The following is a 22,407-nucleotide window of genomic DNA, read 5'->3' as shown; positions in this document are numbered from 1 at the left end:
CCACAGGGTTGAAAAGGACATGATAAATCACTGAGTATATGCACATTAACAGTTATGTGGTGGAGCTGTTAAGTAAAGCATGGGCCCAGAAAGCTGAAAGTCTGAACCTGTGAGATGAGTCTTGCTTTGACAGAAATTCAAAGATCACCTTAAATCTTCAGTTTATACTGTCGCTAAATGTAAGCCAACGGTCTACACTTGAACTCAAAATCATCAGCATGTATGTGGTTGTCTGATCCTGATTCTTAGTACTTTTATTTTAAGAATCTCCTAACCCTCTATATATAACACTCACAAGGACACACAGACAGATTTTTTTTGGAGTTGGATAGCATCCAGCCACAGCATTTTCTAACCACTAATCTAATAATCTTGTTGTCTATCAAGTAGTTTAAATCTACTGTGACTTTATATTGACTGCCAAATAGTAGGATGAAGCATGTCTATCATTGCAGTACATGCTCATAGGAGAAGTCTCCATTTTCCTAATTCATTGTCTCCTCATCATGTATATCTCTTTAACAAATAGAAGTAGAGAAGCACTCTATCTAATCAACTAAATTGAGCCTCAGAGCCAGTGTGCTGTCACCACCGGTCTTATGAGTGTGTTGTTGATTTCCCAGGGCCCCTCTTTGAACGATGATCTGAGTGCCAGCAGCAGCAGCTCTGTGGAGATCAGCGGGCTGCTGAATGAAGCCAAGATGTCGGGACGCTCACACACCCTGCCGCTCTCTTCAGACGAGGTATATGCATGGAAAGTTGGAAACGGAAAATATGTTCCCTTTTGTTTAATGGAAGTTCACTTTTTAGGCCATGGTTAGCCAGATGAAATGCATTTTCAAAAATGTCAAACAAATATAAAACAGGAGATTGATTTCACCACATTGAATGTCAAAGTATATTTACTTCAAACAAATTAACTAACAGATCCCAACTGCGTACACATGAAGACATCTCTGGGTTTGTTTGTTTGTATGTGCTGTATGTATTCAACCTAAACAAAAAAAATGAATTTAATCACACAATACAGCATTTTATTCTTTTTCATTGTTCTCAGTTCACCCATTTGTTATTTTGATTAATATCACTGACAGGAAGAAACATTATCCTGCCAGGGAGCAGCTTCTTTCTCCCTTTCTTCCAGCAGAAAAAGAACAAACTAAAAATCAATTCACCTGTTCAGGCTCATTGTATTCAAATGATGTTTCTGCTCTAGTGGAAGCCATATTGTCTTATCTCTGTTAACAACCCAGTCAACTTCTTTTTGTTTTCAATGCTGCCACATTCAGAGTCTGGATATGGTAGATGACGAGGTGAGGTTTTTCTGCATGAATGTCTGTTGAGTTTAAGCTCTTTGTCTGTGTTTGATTCCCACACGTCATTCATGACACAGAATATATTTCTTGCCTTGAATGTGTTTTTTGGATCTCTGTAAATTAAACTTTTAAAGCATGGTTAAATATTGTGTGTTGTATTTTTTTAAACTAATCTCCTTTTTTCTCTCTCTCTGTCCCTCTTGTATATGTTCAGATCCTAGACGAGGGACAGTTTTCAAAGCCGTATCAGTGGCAGAACCGCAGCATCACAGACTGGACCTCCCAGGAAGTGGCCCAGTGGCTTATGGGCCTTAACTTAGAACACCATGTCCCAGAATTCACTGCCCAAAACATAGATGGAGAACAGCTGCTACAGCTGGAGAGCGCTGAGCTCAAGGTGAGATAAAGCTTTTGCTTATATAATAATAATAATAATAATAATAATAATAATAATAATAATAATAATAATAATAATAACAATAATAATAATAATAATAATAATAATTTACTTTATTTATAAAGCACTTTTTTGGAGGTCATTCAAAGACACTTGAATACACACTTACATACAGACACTTATATTGTGCTCACAAACATATGTTAAAGCAAACAGATATATTACTAATGGAATAAATGTTGACCAGTAAGTACAAGAAATTGCTCTATACCAATGCTTGCCAGAGTTTATTTCGAAATAAATTATCTTTCCTTTCGGCAATTCATTTTATAGGTACATATGTAGGCCAAATAAAGAAAAATGCTTATGTGTGTTTATATGTTTCAGGCCCTTGGAGTTACTTCTTCCCAGGACCGTGCCCTGATCAAGAAGAAAATCAAAGACCTTAAAGTTCTGATGGACAAGGCCAAGAGGAACCGAGAGAAAGTGGAGAAACAGCGAGAGAAGCTACTTAAGAGAGAGCTGGAGCAGCAGCAGAAAGAGGAGCGCAGAGAAAGTGCAGCAGAGTGAAGTGAAGTGTTATATCACCTCCCGCGTTACTGTAGCACCACAGTAAGTAGCATCTTGAGGAGTAGAACTTCAGTAGGCCCCCCCCCCACCGCAAAATGAACCCAGATGATCCCCTACTCAGTAGTTCAATAGATCTCAGTGGTGGGGCTAAACACCCTGCTCTCAGAGGTTGTTGAGTGACTTTTTCACCGAGCAGATTTAACCAAAATGAGCAGTTGGATAATAGGATGTTTCCTCGTTCATTGGCCTCATTTTACACCCATCCTCTGATTTTAGCCATTTAAGAATTTACTCTGTTCTATTTATTTCTTGCTGTACATTGGATGTATTTATTCATATCCAGAGTAAGTCTGTGAAAAGTTCACCTCATCCTCACCCCATATTACCTTCAGAGCTGTCCGTAGACATGACAACCATGTACATGTACAGTGATTTATACACATTTGTCTGACGTGCCATTTTGATAGACTCATGTTTAACCTATTACATAGGTACATAGATCAGTGAAATGGCTCCGTTGCTTTGACCATGCACATGCAGGTCAGGCCTGTGCGGTGGACTATACTGTATGAGGCAGTACCCTTCTCCCACCACTTGGTGTCCCCATGCTGCTTACTTTCACTAGTCAAGAAGGCAACAGTGGAACTGAAGTGGGGACCAAGTTTCATTGGGAGAGAAAAATCTCTCAGTACTTGCAAGAACACTGGAAGAGCAAACACTGTAAATTGAGCCTCTGTACTGGCTTGTCCAATGCTCCTTACAGTATACATGTACCACACTAAAGCAGTCCCCAAGTATGAATGGCGACGAGGACATACTGTACTCATTGGACTGGTTTCTAATGGAGACTCTATGTGGAGACTTCAGGTATAATGTAATCGTGGAATTTGTACCTCTCCAAACCCGTCACAAAAACAAAAAAAAGTGTTCAAACTAAACTTCCTGCTTATATGCATAATGTTGCTTTGACCTCCGCTTGTAACCTGCTTTTGACCTCTTTTTATATTCTCTCTCAATAACAAAGTATTGCCCCGCCGCTGCCTTTAGAAATTCTAGAGTAGTAGAATTTTTCTGAAATCTTTTCTGTGTGAGTGTCGACAAACACAGATAGTAGACTGAACATTTCTGATTGCTATTTTCTTTCTTTCATAACAATGACAGGTCAAAGTTCACCATGCAAATTGGTTTGGAATACTTTGAATAATATTTAGGAATGCTGCCATATAGATGGGTCATCTTTGTGATAAAGTCCAGAATTTGTCTTCTGATGTTACACTGGAAATTTTGCACCCGATGGATGCAATATATAGTTTTAATTTTCTTACGAAACGGGGTCAGTAAGACTTGAAACATTTTGATTTTACTTGTTAGATTAAAAAAATATATACCGTTTCTAATTATTTTGACATATGTATTTTCTGCATTATTTTATATATTTTAGGATTACGAAGCTCACCGAGAGACACGTTCCCTGTGGTACTTCTTTATCATTCCCAAGAATCATTCCGTAGGTTTACATTGAAATATAGAGACTCCAGTGTCACCGTGATAGAAGCCAAGGCAGCTTTGGTTGAGATTCCCTTTTGACTGCCTGGTGCACTGTGGACAGCTTAAGAACAATAAGAATTAGTACTGGTTAACAGATACCTCCACGCAATGCCACAGGTATCACTGATATATTAATGTTATTATTTATTTATTTCTGTATTTAATGAAGCAACTGACTACTGTTTATGATAACTTATACAACAAAAAAAAATAAGAGTATTATTAACACCTTGAAATGATTTATCCAGAATTGTATGATTACTTCCTATTGCCAAAACGTAATGAAACCTGTTCATTAAAAGTGATTTAGATTATAATGGTTGTTTGGAAAATGCAAAGCAAGAAGAAGACACAGTAATACTCTCCTATCGTGCTCGTGGTTTTTCCTCTTAATACGACCGTAGTGCTGCTCCAGTGTTTACTCCAATAAACTGCTCATGGTGTATTCTTATGAAATATTTTGTAACACTTGAACCTCTTCTGTGAATTCCCCCCGCCCTCGCTCCCATGCTCCCCCCGTCAAGCCAGTCCGCCCGACTGCGCTCTTTTGACTCTTTTGTATGTATAGTTCAACACTGAGAGCAATACGCTGTAAGAATCCTAAAGACGCCTTGTTTTTCTAATGTGTCAGTATGTGTTTGTCTGAGGGCTGAGGAGGCTAAAAAGTTCACACCTGAAGCCAAAATGTGACTCCTGGATCTTTTTTTCTATGTGCTTGACTGAGCTTGCCTGGCATGATGACGAAACCAACGACGTATGGATGAGACCCTGGTGCTCCAGGCAGGCGAAAACGTAACGTAACTTTTTTTGAGTCGCGTCTGGAAGGGTTTGTCTTTCGTGTATACGTAAAGAGCAAAAAGATAATCACCACAAACTGCTAGCCATGCTTTTACTCCTCCTGTTTTGTCATGACCTTTGCTCTCTTTTGTTTGCATTCTGAAAAGTTTTGGGCAGCTTTCTGTCACACAGAATAAAATGTGCAGCCACTGTCCATAGTTTGCTGTTGTTTTTTCTCTTTTTTTTCACCATTGTCTGACTTTTTTGTTGTTGTTGTTGACTTTCTGACCGTACATATAGTTTGACTGGTAGTTTTCAGACAGAACCCTGTGTAGCCAAACTTTTTGCAGAATTATGACTGTTAATGATTGTATATTTTTCATTATTCACTGTCTAAAATGTCCCATGTTATATGCAAAATACTTTCATATAAGAAAATCTAATATGGATTTCATTCAGTCATATTAAGACAGAAAAAAAAGAAGACGAGAATAAGCCGATTTCTTTGAAACATTTGCTATTCCCTGACATATTCACGTGGCCTGTTATATTTACCATGTGAGCACATCCTCCCTTTTCTCTGTGGACATGTGAGCGGACTATGTGGCCTAAGGTCAGGTCAGCCAGAGTCAGCTGTAGCTCTCAAGTCCCCCGTCCCTCCCTCTCTACCTTTCTATTTATATTCAACCTATTTTTGCTCCAGGTCTATTTTTCCTTGTGCCGACTGTCACATGTTTCCCCTCTTCTTCTACTTCATTTCCGTTGTCCTTCCTACACCTCTCTGCTCATGGAGGCCTTCCAGTGTGGGGTATGCTTAACACCTTCATTATTGCCATTTGTGACTTCACTTCCAATCTGGTCCATGCTCTGTGGAGAGTGTTAGCGTCCGAGCCGGCCGGTATGGCAGAGCAATACAAGCAGCAGCCAGGCCCTTCTGATTGGCAGTTCATGGAGGAGTCCAGCCCCAGAAGTCTGGCTGTCAAACAGCTGAAACAACAGTTTCTGGAGGCATTGCAGGCCAACGACGTCCAAAAGGTTCTTCAGATCCTACACACCAGAACACTAGACATTGACACTGTGCTGGAAGTGGATGACCCCGACATGGTACTGGCCTCATACAAACAAGGTGAGATTGATCCATATGTCATGTGACTACAAGATCTACGTTTTTTAAAAAGCTTCTATTGAGAAAAACAGATCGTTAACGCCTTCCAAATATCCAAGTTAGGTTGTCAGTTCTGTAGTTTATCCACCTGGTGGTGCTATTTGCCCATTGATCATAAAGCTAGACATTACAAGAAACACTGTCAACAGGAGGTAAAATACAATAATGTACATGGTCAGGCTACTGGGCAAAAAGCATATGCAATATGAATAAAGCCACTATGATATGTGAATATACATAAATCATAAAAGCACCTTTGGTCTGTAGCTGCACAGAGGAAATCGCACAAAACAGACATCACATAACTTCTAAAATTCTAAACGTGACTGAAATATATTGTTTTCTTGTAGGATCCCATCATTGGTTGTCATATTTCCTACCGGTTATTGGCTCCCAGAACATAAAATGGAGAAGTCCTGGGCCATGGGTATTCATGTGTGTGTGATGCACAACGCTCTGGAAACAGCACTGGTGCTTCTTGAGGAAGGTGCAGCCGTCAACCGGACGCCCAACGGGAAGACTCCGCTGCACGTGGCCTGCTCTGTCTCCAACCCCGACTTTGTTGCCTTGCTTTTGGCTCACGGGGCGAAGCTCAACAGCCTGTCTCTGAGCGGACACACACCACTGCACCACTGCATTACCAGGGAGGCTCTGGACTGCGCCAAACAGCTCATCCTCAAAGGTCAGGGCACAAATGTGCATGCGTAATAGGATATATTCAGAAGATGGATGAATTTTTTTGAGATGCACCTGTACAGTGTAAAAACATTCAAAATAACTCAATACTCCATTTCCCCATAAAGGTGCAAAGGTCAATATGCCAAGCCAAAGCCATGATAAGGACACACCGTTACACACAGCAGCCAAATACGGCCTCCCAGAGCTAGTGGCTCTCTACTTGGCCCAAGGAGCGTCTGTGAATGCAGTCAACTTTCTCCTGGAGACTCCCCTGATCACTGCAGCTTGCTGGGCCTTGGACGCTAAACAGCAAACCTACAGCGAAGACCACCATTTGGTGTGTCGCCTGCTGCTAGACCACCAGGCGGGTGTGTTTTTGGACCAGTATCTACACTACATACATTTACATGGCCGTGTACCATGGAGACTAAGACTTAGAAGGTGTTTTTTTTCTACAACGTTTCCCTTTTCGTTACAGATCCAAACCTCAGTGATGAGGACATTAAAACAGCTCTTCACAAGGCAGCCTGGAACTGTGATCATGTCATGTTGCAGATGCTGCTGGAGGCCGGAGGGAATGCTAATTCCATGGACATGAACGGCTGTTCCCCCATTCAGTATGTCATCAAAGTCACAGAGGTCAGGCCTATGGCCATACCGGAGCTCTGCTATCAGCTGCTCCTCAACTTCAACGCAGCACGCATCTACCCACCCCAGTTCCACAAGGTACAAGGACGTGCACAGATGTTGTGAGATTGTATTTTACCAGTTACTGCAACTACGCCATCCGTCATAAACTTCTTCTTGATACAGTAGCAAAAGATCCTTGTATAATGTCATGTTGTGTTTTGTTTGGTGCAGATGTTGGAGTCCGGCCACGACTTCCCCAGAGCAGTAGAAATCGTGGTCAATTCTTATGAACGCTTAAAGCCCACAAATAAGTGGATGGCTGTCATTCCTGATGACTGCTACATGGTACTAAAATGATTTACTCCAAATGGATAGTATGAAGTGTGTTTCCATTATACACTCAAGTAGAAAGTTAAGACTCTCTATGTTGAAACCTAAGTTAGAAATACAAAGAAATTGTTATGAAAGGTAGGCTTTTTCCTGCTATACAACCATGGGGGAAGAAATTCAGGTGATATTTTGTAGTTAAAACATTATTCAGCGACAGTACATGTACAGGGGGGATAAAGGTGCGAACACACTACATGCGTTTAAAACATTACTTTCTAATAATCAACTTTGTACTTTTTTTACTACAATGTTTTTTGTTTCCTCAGCGACACAAAGACTTCTACGACTCCATGTTTGCAGTTTGCAGCAACAGTCCTCGCAGCCTGCTTCACCTGAGCAGGTGTGCCGTCAGAGCCGGCCTGGGTTGGTTCTGCCACACAGGTGTAGCACAGCTTCCCCTGCCACCACCTATGAAGAAATACGTTTTACTGGAGCCTGAGGGGATGCTGTACTGACCAAGAGACTTCAACACGACAGTGAAAATGCTGCAAGGTGGAGTTGGGGACTCCACCTTGCAGCTCAAGCTCATGCTCAGTGATACTCCACTAACGGGCAGAACAAACACTTGACAAAGCCCTCCACAACAAGTGCTTGCGCATGGACCATTTTTTTTGTTAGCCAGAAATACAATAGATTTTTTCTCTCAAATCTGTAAAAAAAATGTTTTCCTTCCATTCTAACCTCTGCTTCAGTACTAGATGCATTGTAGATTCTTGCCTAAAAAGACTTTGAAAAGTCTCAGATAGACCTTTAATTCTGTACTGACTGTGTGACTCAGCCCAATTATCCCAGTCACAACAGCGGGCTGTAATGGTGTGAGCATCTCTGTCTATTTTATCCAGGAGTGAAGTCTAATTGAACACAGGGAGATAATGCCAGTGTATTATCGAAGGAGAGCACTCATGAGACGGAGGCTGCTGCCTGGAGAGAGAGATGCTACTGAGCGAATAGTGTTTTTTGTATCACGGAGGAGAAAATGAACTGGCCGCCTGAGGATATGATAAAGGTTGCTCGGCTTTCAATAATAAAGGCTGAATTAGGATTGGAGAAAGGAAACAGAGTTTGCTTTTTCCTATTCTCTAGTCAAAAAGTCTACACAGACACAGAGAGCAAACATGTTCTACTAAAAAAGGTAGCATGAAGTGGTTCTTCCAGTGATGAGTGATTATGGAAAAGTCCATACAATGTCACATTTTCACTCAAAGAAATTAAACGCCACTTATCATTGACCTCACTGTCTCAGTTGTAAGTCAATGTGCTGCTCTATTGGTGTAAATCATTATGAGCATTACGGCTCAGTCCATAGTGCACACACAATGAACAGTGTGTCTATGCTGTGACAGTTAATCGTTTATTATTACAATTAATATAGATATTTGTTGGAAGAAATCTTTTGGCCACTTTCAAAATGCAAATGGAAACTAATCCAAATCAATACATTTAAGGTCAAACTCATTCAGCAGCTTGTATTCTCACTGTCAGTTTGAAAGCAAACATGTTATCAGTCTGAGTAAACATACCATTTCACCAGTGAGGTGAGTGTGCTACCTACCACATAGGCGTTTCGATGCGTGTGTGGAACTCTACTGTTTGTGTAAATAATTCGCTTATTTTCACAGCAGCTTGAGTTACTGTGTCACGTCACGTCACACACACACACACACACACACACACACACACACACACACACACACACACACACACACACACACACACACACACACACACACACACACACACACACACACACACACACACACACACACACACACACACACACACACACACACACACACACACACACACACACACACACACACACACACACACACACACACACACACACACACACACACACACACACACACACACACACACACACACACACACACACACACACACACACACACACACACACACACACACACACACGTATGAGTGCTAATAGTTGATCCGGGTTCAGGGCTCGTGGTTTTACATCTCCCTCTCTGTACAGTGCTGCAGGTGCACCACTACCCATGAACTCAGACCTGTCTTTACACTAGATTAACAACTGACAGCTTTTTTATGTTCACATTTTATTGACCGCCATAGAAAAAAGTAAATGAGATCCCAATGAAATCTGTTGGAGCTCTGTTGGTGTGCATGTGTGCCCGATGTCTGAACATTATTTGGATGACTAAACGGTCGGACTGGACTCCCCGAGCTCTCAAAATAAACCTGTGAAATCCAGGCAGAGAGGGAGTGAGAGAGTCCATTCATAAGAAACACATTATTATAATAAAAAGGAAAGTGGAAATGGGTTTTACAATCAACTGAACTTGACCGATGTGGTGACACTGACATTGCAGCGTTGTTATTTGTGCTCTCATCTTTGAGGATAAGCTTGCATACTGCAGTTTATGTATAATGATGCCTTGGTGAACTGGAAAACAGAACCGAGCGAGGCAAACTGAGAGCAGTAAGAGAGCTGGAACAGAGCGCGACATGATGTGGGCACACTATAATGAAGGGGCAAGGACAGCCTGTTCTCAAACCCCTATTGGCGGATGGCCAGGGAAAGCGAAGGGTGACAAAAGTTTCCTAAAACAAGCTGTGTAGAGAGAGGAGGTAGTCACAGGGGAACGTCGAGGGGAGGCAACAACTTCCAACGACCTGAACTGTTTCATGTTGCATAAACAAATGTGTCACAAAACACCAGTTAACAGATCAACAACAGACGCTCCAGGGTTGAGTTTTATATTTTAAAAAAATACACAGAGCCACACAAAAGGTACAATAAAAGACGTGTTGAGGAGTGACAAGATTCTTTTTCATTTTATTTCCTACATTCTCTGGTCCTCTTCATGGTGAACCACACCACTTTGAGAGTGATGCATACACAGTGTAAAATGCCAACGAGTCGGAGTTAATACTTGAATCAACACATACTCAACAGAATTCTTAAAACGATGGAAAAATATATGACTTTGTTAGAAATAGATAGGACGATATCTATTAGATCAATACAGCGTGCATATGGTATTGTTGTCTGAACAATATCTCTCTGTGATGTTCCTGTGCATCATCCAAACTCACTATATGGAGTATAATGTCTTACAGTACTGTCATATAACAGAAAGCTTGAGTGGCAGTGTAGTATTCTGAAGTGCCACATTTAACATTTCACACTCTCTAAAGTCATTAACTTAAATACAGAACACATGCAGCGATAAACACTCAAAAAACTTTCTTGGAACAATGTTTAAACATGTTTTTTTTAGTTCCAACTTCACACTAGTTCCAACAGAGGAAAGCAGTTGTTCTAATTAAAATACAATTATTCACAGTTTAACCAACTTGTATAAGGTCGCAGTACTACGTTTTAACTATTAAACTTCTCTATGGAACTCCATAGCTGGCCAACATGTCTCAGTCTCAAAATATTTTCTCAATATTCACAATTTATCCAACAACCAAGGCACTGGGAAGTTACGTCTACAGACATGCAGAATGCTCCGTTAAAAAAAAATTTAAATGTTTTGTTTACATCTCAATTTAAAAAGGCTAAAAGACTTAAATTGGGACATCTGATGTCATCAATAGCAAAACTTATCTGGTTTCACAACATGAGTAACCAGTGCCAATGTTTGGTCTCTGAAATGTTGTAGTTGCATGAGAACAGTACTGAAATGCAGAGGTTGTGTGTATGGAGTTAGAAATGACTGAAATGCCAATAGGAACAGAAGTGGAAGAACACACATTGCTACTGTTCTGTGTAACTCAAGCGACCCCACTTTAGCTGTGGGATTATTCATTTAACCACATTAAATTATTATTCATATTCATAAAAACACAACTTCAGCCAGAGATTTCAAAGGAGTGTGATGACAAATTATCATTTATGCAAAGGGCGATTAAAACTTGACTTTCCATTAACATAAGCACCCTGGAATCAACAGATAGTATGAATAATTTAAACGTGGTGAGCATGTGCTGGGGCTACATTGCCTAAAAGTTCAGTCTTTTGTTGCATTCAGTCGATTGGTGACACCCACAATAAGAGCTTTTAACCGTTCTCTCCGATTTCAGAAATGACACATTCCAGGTCCCGCGACAAGTTGGATACCTTTTCCTCCTTCTCCCACTTACAGTACACGTTATCCATTTCTTCCAAAATGGACCTTCTTCTTTTTTTAAAATCCTATTATTGTTTTCAATTCAGGGTATTTTAGAGTGTGCTCCACTTCATCCCTCGGTCCACAATTACATAGTCCTCTTATACTTGCCCAATTTCTTTGGATCGCTGCTGGGCATGCACCAGTCATCAGCCTCTATGGTGGACTGGTAATGCCGTAAGGCTGACTTGTTGAAAACTGGAAGTCTCTCCACGGACTCCGAGGACAAGGCCTTTGATACAGAAGAGAAGGGAACTTGTTAGTCTGGAGTCAGATCCTGCTTGTTTGTCATTGCGCTTTCTAAAAAAAAAAAAGTCCAGCTTTGCTCGATTAAAACTCTGTGCACTGCGTAGTACAGATCTGCAGCCACTAAGTCAATCCAGTATGTGCAGTTGACCTGAAAATTCATATGTGAGCTAAGACAACTAACTAAGACATCCCGGCTCTCTAGGTTATTACTGATAGTACTGTTAGTACTGTATTTAGGGTGTGTTGGTACGGTTGCTCTCACCTTCATGTATATGACAGCTGAGGTGCCGTAGCCCTCCATAGAGTAGAGCTGCAGGTCTCCCTGGAAGTACTTGGCATAGAGACGGGAGATGGGCAGGCCGTAGCCAAAACCAGCCTGAGGAAAGAAGGAGGGAAAAAAGGAAGGAAGGGAAACAATATAGAAGTTACGGTATCCATACAGATAAGCAAACCTGGGCCACTTGCTATTTTACAACATAAAACAAATGAAGTGGATACTATAGAGGTTTGCTTCGTAAACAAGATCTTCAGTCTCTCGGGTGGTTACAGTGAAATGTTGCTGACTGTATTCCTCTTTTTAATAAGCTGTTTTGCAACCAATGCCTAGTTGTGTGTGTCGTTGTTTGGCACAGGGAGAATTACAATTGAGTGTACTTTCCATCCCCGTTCAGAACAGCAACAGCGACATTTCCCTGAACTGAATCTCATGTTTAAAATGTAGAAGCCAGCGTGTGGGTCTTGCAACATACTGTGTATGCACTTAAGACACTCATCAACACTGAACGCTCAAAGCAATAAAGTGTCCAGAGATTAGTCTCACCAGTGGTGCGTTGCGAGACATGTCTTCTTGGACTGGACTGGGAGCCGTGGAGTACATGTAGCTGAACAGACGCTCAATCTTCCTCAGAGGGACTCCACCACCTTTGTCCGACATCTAAAAATAAAAAGGTAATAAAGACATGTCATGGGTCATTTCATTGTTTTGCTACCAGGCTCCTGTCCAGTGAACTCATCAGCTGTTCAGCATTTTCCATGTGAATGGAATCAAAAGCATGGCATACTCTGTGTCAAGGTAACAAGGTCCACATGGACACCCATAGAGTAGATGGTAGTGGAAGGCACAGTTTGTCAGTATGATATAACACTGGTTTATCGATTCATCCTTTACAAAAGCAGCCTTTAGTACAAACATTATGGTTTATCTCAAGTCTCGGCGTCCTCATCTACCTTGATAGTGAGGTCCTCAGGTCCCAGTGAAACTCGCACTTTGACCGGTGGCATCGTAATGCTGTTCTCATGGGTCTCCACTGTAGCTCTCATGGCGTTCTGACATGAGAAACATCCACCGTGAATTACAAAGTCATTTAGCAGACGTTTGGCAAAGAATACTGGTGTTCAGGTTTGCTGGATACTGTACCTTGAAAAGCTCAAACAGCATATGGTAGAGATGGGATGGCACATAGACCATTTTGAGGGGCTGTCCAGGGTTTTTGGCTGTGTGAAGAATGTTGTATATAGTACAGGCAAGAGTAACTGTTAAAAATCTGGACACACAGTTACAAAATATTTGCCAGTAAAACAGTACGTTTGTTTGTACGACTTACCATTGACTTCTTGGATCTCCAGATCAGGAGAGGCCATGTAGTACTGCTCACACAGCATCTTTGATGTCTCGTAGGCATCTACCAAGTTAAAAGAAAAAGAAAAAATGGTTTACAAAACATTCAAAAGGTGAGTCTATTAAAACCATGCAAATCATGACATCACTTCACACTCTATTCTTAGGGTCAATGTACAAACAGTCATGAACAGTCATGAATCTGGGTGGTGCAAAGCAGACAATGCATCCAGCACATTTGTATATACAAGGACAGCAGGATTGGAGCTAAAGAATATTAATAATTACCTTTCACAACCTCTGCAACTTCACAGCAGGGGTCAATGCCACCAATATGCTTGGGGTGGGCTGGGTTTGCGCTACCATCGAATATCAATGCTACATGAAAACAAAAGAATAATAGTTTGATTCAAAAACACACACGTAAAGACACAATTTGCCATTCACATATGTTGTACATTTGTTAATATTAAATCAAATATAATGTACATATCAAGGTGAGTGAGTTCTTTGCAGTTTTTTTTTCTTAACAACAAGATGTATTGCTAACATTTAGCCAAGCAAACACCCTGCGTTCCAAATAGCGCACTTTTTCTTTTTTCTATTCTACATACTACATTTGACCATACAAATAATCTAGTTAGCATGCCGTAGGCATACAATTGGGACATACTTTTACTTATTTACTTAATCATAACTTTGCGCCTTGCTTTTATATCCGTCGCATCCCTGGTTGCTTTCATACGGTGGCTCCGTCAATGTGACGTCACTTCCGGTGCACACTGGATTGTGGGTCAGAATCGCCCAAATAGCATGCTGTTTTCAACACTAAAAATCTGGGACAGATGTAGTAGATATCTGGGTATTTTTAAGTACACTAAATCTGACCACAAGAATTGGGACAATAGCAAAAAGTATGGGTATTGGAACGGCAGACAGTGTTCCGCATTGATGATTCAATGGAAGTGATGCAGGTGCATGCACCACTGAAAAGTTATCAAGGCAGGTCTGGTGTGACTACGTGGCACTTGTGAAGTGATTAGATAAATGCTAGTGCTGTGACAATGCTGGCCCCTTGAGTATTTTCAGCACTCTGAGTTCCATTTAAAAGTGGAGACAGTGATTTTGGAGAACGCTTGATGTCAAAATCAGTTTTTGTGAAAATCAGAGAATATCTCCGCCATACGCCAACTGTCTGTTTCGTGTGTGTGCGCTGAAAAAAAAAAAAAACAAGTGTTAATACACAGCCTAGGCTGTGTAATCTGGCAAGTAAACAAAGGGGGCCCAGCGTAGCTAGCAACATGCCCGTTTACAGAGCCTAAGCTGTGTATAAATACCAGATTTTTCTTTAGGTAGCAGATGGTGAGGATATATTTACTGATTCTGACAAAAAGTTATTTTGAGAGCATCATTCTCCATAATCGCTGACTCCACCTTTAAAGACCTGATCTTGGGGTGGGATTAACTCACAGTCCATCAATGAGTGGAATACTGACTGTGCTGGTTCATGAGCATGCGCGTGGAGATGCGGCTCATGTAGAAGCGGTCCAGGAAGTACTGGACGTTCTGGTTGGTGACGGGGTCTGAGCCGAAGGCCTCCTTGAACTCCACCACGCCCTGGGCCATGGTGGGCACCACGTTGTTGTGCCTGTTACGGATGTTCACCAGAGTCTGTGTGAAGCTGAGGGTCAGAGAGGTAATGGAAGCAAGTGAGTATGTGTGGGTAGTGGTACTAGGTAGTACAACGTGTCAACAAGCCTGCTAAACATAGCACATTGCACAAGACCACCTTTCAATAAACATATCAGGAAATCTGATTATATATGGCCATATGGTTTATTTGTATTCTTCTGTAGAACTTTCATGTTTGAAATTAATTAAGACTCATGATGCAATTATAAATCAATATCTTCCCCAGCCATATACAGTTTACACAAGTAAACGGCAAGCATACTACACACACACACATACACGCTCACACCAGTCTGTTAAGGATGTACCAATACAAAAAAGCATTCGACACTATTAATCATGACATCCTTCTTAATAAACTGGAGAAATATGGCATTCGAGGTTTGGCACATGACTGGGTCAGAAGTTATTTACATGACAGGAAACAATTTGTGAAATTAGGGGAGTTCACATCGACATGCTTAGATATTGTTTGTGGGGTCCCTCAGGGGTCAATCTTGGGGCCGAAATTATTCCTGCTTTATATAAATGACATATATAAAGTGTCGAAAGTCTTAAGGTTGATTTTATTTGCGGACGACACAAACATCTTCTATTCGGGGAAAGATCTGAATAATATGGTTGAGATCGTAAACAGTGAATTGACTAAGTTACATGGGTGGTTAAACCGAAATAAGTTATCACTAAATTTAGAAAAAACTAAATTCATGATGTTTGGCAGGAGAGCATCAGATGTCGCTGTAAAAATCAAGGTAAATGGGATTGAAATTCAAAGGGTCAAGCAACACAAAGTCCTAGGGGTAATAATTGACGATAAATTAAGCTGGAAACCACAAGTTAGCCATCTCAGGGGCAAAATAGCCAGGAGTATTTCTATACTTTGGAAAGCACAACATTGTTTCAATCAAAAGGCCTTGCTTGTATTATACTGGAGTTTAGTTTCCCCACATCTGCATTACTGTGCTGAAATATGGGGAAACACTTACAAAGGTACATTGCACCCGTTGGAGATTCTTCAAAAGAAAGCAATACGAATTATTTACCAAGCCAATTACAGGGCACACACTAATAACTTCTTTATTGAAGGCAGAATTCTCAAATTACGTGATGTGGTAAATTACCACACAGTACAAATTATTTACAAGGCTTCAAAGAAAAGCCTTCCTAACAGTTTACAAGCAATGTTTGAAGACAGAGAAGTTTCGCATGATTTAAGAAGAAAAGGTAAATTCACTGAGAAAAATATACGGACCACACTTAAATCCTTTTCGATTTCTGTAAATGGTATTAAGCTGTGGAATGGACTTGATGAAGTTGTCACAGGGAGTTGCAGTTTGCGCAATTTCAAAGCAAATTATGTTTCAAAAATTATTGAAAATTACAGACTAATAACCTGAGCACAATGTCAATGTCACTTTCATAATCAATATTGTAACAAATAATACAGGCCAGCAGACAGACTTGTTTTGGAATACTTTTGCAGAAGTGTTTAGACTACCAGTTTAGTAATGGAACAGGCCAAATACAAGGCCACTTCACACTTTATACACTTGGCATTGTCACAGAAAAACTGAACTGTGCTGAACTGATTTTAAAAGCTGAAGCAATTAGATTAAAATTGACTGTGTATTGGACTGCAGATTCTTAAAAAAAAAGTATGTGTATGTGTATGTATGTATATATATGTATATGTATATATATGTGTGTGTATATATATATGTATGTATATATGTATGTATGTATATATATATATATATATACATATATAGCTATATATATATAAAAAATAATGTTTTTTGTTTGTTTTATTTTTATTTTGTAACAGTAATCTGTGTATCTGAATCCGAATTTGATGAAAATGGGGGCGGGACCTGATAAGCCTTTGGCTTCTTCCGTCTCCCTTCGGACAACACAAAGTATGATGTATGAATATTTGCAAGAGAAAATTGTGTATTGTGTGGAATTGTCCGAAAGAATACTAAATAAATAAATAAATAAATATCCGATGTCTAGAATATGACTCGGCCGGTCCCTTGACAAATGCATTGACATAAAAACATTACATCATCCCTCATTTAGTGTCGCCTGGAGCTACTTCAAACAGGACATCATAAGAGGTCAAACAGGTAAAGCTACTCTTTGATAAAGTGCTTATAATAATAGTTTGAATTCAAAGCAGTGAAAATGTTAACAGATGTTACCTGATAACATTTAAAGTCTACACACCCACATAGCAAATATTGAAATGCGTAATGGATAAACAAGATGAATTACTCCCAATTAAAATGAAATATTGCTGTTACTGAACTGCATGAACAGCCACTTTTAATAGTGCTGCATTTCGAATGGCGCAGTGGAGCATTAACTTTGTGGAAAACCTTTGGGAGCAACCCTGTCATTAATCTTCTACCGAGTCTGACGGTGGCCTTCAGGGGCTGGACAACAAGGTATGTGAATTTAAGAGATGTGACTACAGCTGTACTGGTTAGGGATAGTGTTAGGAGACTGTACTACTGACTCCAATCACACTTTAGTGATCTAAGCTTATCAGTGTGAGGTTGAAAATGGGCTCTTAACAAATAATTACAGAAAAACTGGATAATTGAGTATGCGGTAACTCAATAATTAGCGGGCTAGGGACTGAGACAAAACAACTATAGAGATTTATTTTTCAGGGTCTACACAAGCCATACCTGCATACTGAAAGGTTTGTGTAAATGACTTACCTTTTGAGGACATCCTTATCATTTGGGTCTTGTTCTAAAAAATCTACAAGCTCCAACAAACTCTGTGAATACCTGTTGGACACAAAGGATACATTGTAATAAAAGAATGACAAAAATGCTCCAATATGATAAAGAAAAAAAAAGAAAATTAAAATCTAGCTTGTGATTCTTACATTTAATCAAAACTTTATTTGGGGCATTTAAACCCAGTGTTTCCCCCAGCGCTTTATAGTTAAGGCGGCCGCCTTAGCAAAACCAGCCCCCCGCCTTGACTACTGACCGACCAAAAAAAAAAAAAAATTAAATCTTTATTTTTTTTATTTTTAGTGCTGCACAATTAATGTACTAGCAAGCGCGATGTGTGATTTTTCATGGTCAGAAATGCGCGAAAGGCCGTGATTTGCGGTAAATAAATGTGCACATATGTCTCCAAGCGTTTCTCTCTGCTCAGACTATCAGCTGCTCTGTGTCGGGGGCTCTGCGCGCGCGACCGTCCCGCGCTGCGCGCGACTACGGCATGTACGCGGGAAACGAGCAGCAGCAAACCGATATTTAACCTGTGGCGATAATAAACGCAGTGCGGTTCTATGGGGATATTTAGCTGAACAGAAAGAAGTGCTCTGCAAAGCTAGACTAGTTTAACACTCCACATCACCGTGGCAACACAACTTATCGGCTCATACAGCGCAGAGAAAAGTCTGATACATGCATGAGAGTGATGGCCCAGGCACCTTTCAGTAAGTTTACAGAAGTGCACACTGTAACTGTCTTTGAAATGCATTTAGTAATTTTAAGGGGAAAACACATTGTATTATTTCAATTATTGAATTATTTTTAAAACAGCATGCTAGTGTAGCCATACAAGATTTATTTTTCTGAATTTTAAATGCTGCTTTATTTTTATGTTTTAAATTTGGAAATACATGTTCCAAAACAACCAATAACCTCTGTATTTAAAAAGAAATCAAGCAAGTAGGCTAATAATAACCATATATGAATTAATCGCATCACAGTATGCCTATTGTCCACAATAATCTCACAACAGCCCCCCATCCAAAAAGGAACTTTAAAAAGCACTTTGATACACATGTTAAGTGTATGGTCCATTATTTTTATTTAGTGTGTCTGCATGGTATTGCACCAAAACAGTAGAACTTTTCTTTAATTGTATTTTGTACCGTCTGCATGTTTGCACAAAATGTGCACATAGCAAACAAAATTGCACAACTGTAAGGTCAGTGTCATTCAAATAAACAGAACTATTTCTTTAGGGCGCATTGGCATCTTTGAGCAAAATACCCCCAAAATTTTCGCCGCGGCGCTTCGCGCCGCGCCTCATGTACGGCTAGACAGTGACCACCTTGACTAAGACATTTCCTGGGGGAAACACTGAAACCAATGTGTTCAACAACTGCTCAAATAGGCTCAGAGCATTCCCACGCTTGGATAATATTTGCTTGTTGCATGACAGACTTCTGTTAACCAGAGAATGAATAATACTCAAGAGCCGAGCTCACAGCAGTCACACTGTCTCGTGTTGTATTACTGTGTAGACAAACTGAGTGAAAGGTTAGCAGCAGTGTGGCTACGCTTTACGCGTGCCGAGTTATGTCCCTCGGCTGACCTTCAACTCTCACATTTTGGATTACGTCCCATCATGCAAAAGGTCTGTGTATCTTGAAATGGATTATTTTGCAGCGTGTGTATTCTCACAGGCTTTGCCAGGAAAAAGCATGGTGTGGCTTCTCTCCCTATGGCAACGACACTGACAAGTGACAACAGGTTAACTCTTTTTTTTGTTGACAATCCAAAAGTAGTCTGGAAAGAAAGCCACGGTACAAGAGGTGCATGGCCATATATAGACACTACTGTGGCCCTTCTGAAAAGAGTGGGGGTGGGGTGTAGACCTGTTGTTAGCGTCTTCTTATGTGACTTGCACAACACATAATCAGAATGCTAGGGTAAAAACTGCATTAGAATATTGTAGTTTTCACATGATGCTACTGGAAAATAGCAGCTGTGGTGAATAATTTCCCTTGGGGATTAATAAACTATCCCTCTATAACAAATGTGTAGTAGCAGGAATAAACAGATACAGGACTTGGAGCTCTTTTGCACCTAGCCTGCAACTTCAGCACTTATTTGTTCCCTGCATACAGTAGAGGATTTAGCCAGAAGAATGTGGCTGAATCCATCATCCAAACTTTAACTAGTGTCCACCCTGTCACATGCATCTACGCAGTGGTTTGTATTATCTCATGGAGACACGCGAAAATAATTAAAGCTATTCTACAAGCGGCTAAAGTCCAAGAACACACGTGATAATCATTTAATGTATGCACCGATGCTTGGCTGCACCCTTTATGTTTAAACATACAGCCTTTTAACCTTTGGTTTAGAACATGGTTATATTGCACCTTAGATGGGCGTGTGCTCACCCTAACCCTGAACCGCATATGAACCCGGACGACCTCAACAGCTGTATTTACAACGAATAACAAAAGCCTGTTAGTGTTACTAATAATCAGTATGTAACTTTATTTAAAACAGGGACAATGCACAAATGAAACATTACCCTTGTTTAGAGCAAGGAGAGATGTTTTGTAACAGGTTTTAGCAAGTTGCTATTTTCTACCTGTAGACCTGACCTGTACTTAAATGATGGAGATTTTTGTATGTTTTACGAGATAATAAGGAGAGGCCTTAGATGACCCAGACACTAGACACTACTGTTTCATAACTATCCCCGTGCTAAAAGGAGGAGCAGCCCCTACTTGACCTGTGGGTGAAATAAACAGACACGCAGAAGGATTCAGAGGGCGCAGAGAGGTACAGAAAGACTTTAGTTTGGTAAACAATGATTATGGTGGCACAGATTAAAGGTGCAGTCAGCGTATCGGATCCCAGGTAGCAGATTGTGAGGAGATATTCAAATGTGATTTTGACAACAAGCGTTCTCCAGAATCACAGACTGCATCTTTAATGTCAAACGACACAAAGGGTGGACTAGGGGGTCCTACCAGCTGGTTAGGAGCTTCAGGGATGGAGTGCCTAGGAGCTTGTCTGGGAGGAAATCAATTTCCTTCATGATGTTGGCCAGTCGGACAGGAAGCTCCTGCCGCAGGAACACAAAGGAGGTCTTCTCACATGCATTGGCAGAGCCTGCAGTCACATGAGGGGGGGAGGTGGAGACAAAATGACTGAGCAAGCCTCTGCCTTTGACCTAGTTCTGTCAAAACCAAAACACTGACAGCAATATTTCCTTAACATTTGTGGAAGTCTGTATGAGTGATAATATTACTGGTATTATTCTTAGTATTGTGCATATGATATGGAAAACCATGATGAAAATATATGTTTGATTAGGCTACTTCTTTTTTACTGATGGAGCAGTGATGTGAGAGGTCGCACGTTAGATTTTTTTTTGTTAAATGTATAATAACTTTCTTCTGCTTGTCTTTGCAGGACTCAAAAGTGTCCACCATTTTTGTTGATAAGGTGGGTAAGCCAAAAAAAAAAACGATGACCTGTGTAGTTCACAGTCAGCGGTCACCACACACACACAGAATAACTTGAGTTGTGCAACTGCCACGAGAGCCTGCAAAATAACTTGGTAACGTAATGGTAACGTGCATTGTACGACAGAAGCAACAGCGCTCGGGTCACTTACCAAAGTCAATGAATTGCTTCATAGACAAGGGAGAAGGCGAAAACTTAGCAAACCTCTCCACTTGTTTGGGTATGATGGAGCCATTCTTCAGCAGAAACTGAGCAAACTTCATGTTGTTCTCTTCGTTACAGGGCCAGGCTGTGAGAGTGTCAGGGACAAGCTGTCCTTTCTTTCTTCAACCAAGTCCAGTTTGACCACTGTTAAGCTAGCACGGCTAAGGCTCTGCGTCGCACACAAAAGAAAGCCTCCTTCGTTAATTCAATTGACGTATTAAAAGGTTCCGTTTACGACTTTCCCAGCGTTGTTTTCTCGGTAAGTTCCCTCAAGTTCCCCTGACCATCTTGGCTGATTGTTAAATGTCCTTCAAAACGGCAACTTCCCGACGCGTATTGTTATGGGGCGGGGCAAGAGGGACGACTGACATTAACATTAGCCAATGGGCGTCAGGATTGTGCTGGCGCTGTGTTATTTGAAAGGAAGGAAGAATTTAGGCCCTAGTGGTGGTCCTGGAGTGTCCATGATTATTGTAGCCCTTGTAAGATGATATCATTTAACACACTTGAAGGAAGGCCAAATAGACCTGTATTGTGTGGCGTGTGGACCTCAATGCCAACGATACATTGACGGGGAAAAGGAAAACTGATTGAAGTTGTCAGGTAGCCTACTAGTCTTTTAAGCTGAGAGGGTGTTCTTAAATGATGGTTGTAAAACAAGGGTAGGGCCTACATGCTAATTATAGGAAAATAGTGTGTAGGCTACTTGACTCTTACATTGGTTTAAAATATTATTGCTGCCATATGGCTACAGGAAGTTGCTAGCCTATA

General features: G+C 40.6%; 3 protein-coding genes across 3 annotated transcripts in view; 2 read left to right on the top strand and 1 right to left on the bottom strand.

Annotated features, from left to right (window-relative positions):
• The window catches only part of ppp1r9a (protein phosphatase 1, regulatory subunit 9A), a gene marked incomplete at both ends in the record, with an annotated part of 39,584 nt that extends 37,301 nt beyond the window's left edge, over positions 1 to 2,283 (top strand). Inside the window, 4 exons of the mRNA XM_080045875.1 lie at positions 624 to 743; positions 1,290 to 1,313; positions 1,531 to 1,713; positions 2,101 to 2,283. Coding sequence (XP_079902001.1) covers positions 624 to 743; positions 1,290 to 1,313; positions 1,531 to 1,713; positions 2,101 to 2,283 — 510 coding nt within the window. The remainder of the gene's footprint in view (positions 1 to 623; positions 744 to 1,289; positions 1,314 to 1,530; positions 1,714 to 2,100) is intronic.
• Positions 2,284 to 5,556: 3,273 nt separating this feature from the next.
• Positions 5,557 to 7,926, top strand: asb4 (ankyrin repeat and SOCS box containing 4; the record flags this gene model as incomplete). Its single annotated transcript, XM_080046143.1, has 6 exons — positions 5,557 to 5,734; positions 6,156 to 6,455; positions 6,577 to 6,819; positions 6,930 to 7,177; positions 7,313 to 7,426; positions 7,738 to 7,926. 6 exons carry the CDS (start codon positions 5,557 to 5,559, stop codon positions 7,924 to 7,926), a joined length of 1,272 nt encoding a protein of 423 aa, XP_079902269.1.
• A 2,387-nt stretch (positions 7,927 to 10,313) lies between these two features.
• pdk4 (pyruvate dehydrogenase kinase, isozyme 4) lies at positions 10,314 to 21,950 on the bottom strand. Its single transcript, XM_080045635.1, has 11 exons — positions 21,584 to 21,950; positions 20,934 to 21,075; positions 17,914 to 17,985; positions 14,992 to 15,176; positions 13,784 to 13,873; positions 13,482 to 13,559; positions 13,295 to 13,371; positions 13,105 to 13,203; positions 12,698 to 12,811; positions 12,140 to 12,253; positions 10,314 to 11,860 (listed from the first exon to the last, which is right to left on the bottom strand). The coding sequence occupies exons 1-11, from the start codon at positions 21,693 to 21,695 to the stop codon at positions 11,717 to 11,719; spliced, it is 1,227 nt and encodes a 408-aa protein (XP_079901761.1). The 5' UTR covers positions 21,696 to 21,950; the 3' UTR covers positions 10,314 to 11,716.
• Positions 21,951 to 22,407: the final 457 nt, after the last annotated feature.

Source organism: Ammodytes marinus (genome assembly GCF_949987685.1).
Source record: "Ammodytes marinus genome assembly, chromosome: 17".
Taxonomy (NCBI): domain Eukaryota; kingdom Metazoa; phylum Chordata; class Actinopteri; order Uranoscopiformes; family Ammodytidae; genus Ammodytes; species Ammodytes marinus.
Note: the sequence above shows the minus strand (reverse complement) of the source record. Positions and strands in the feature narration are given on the sequence as shown.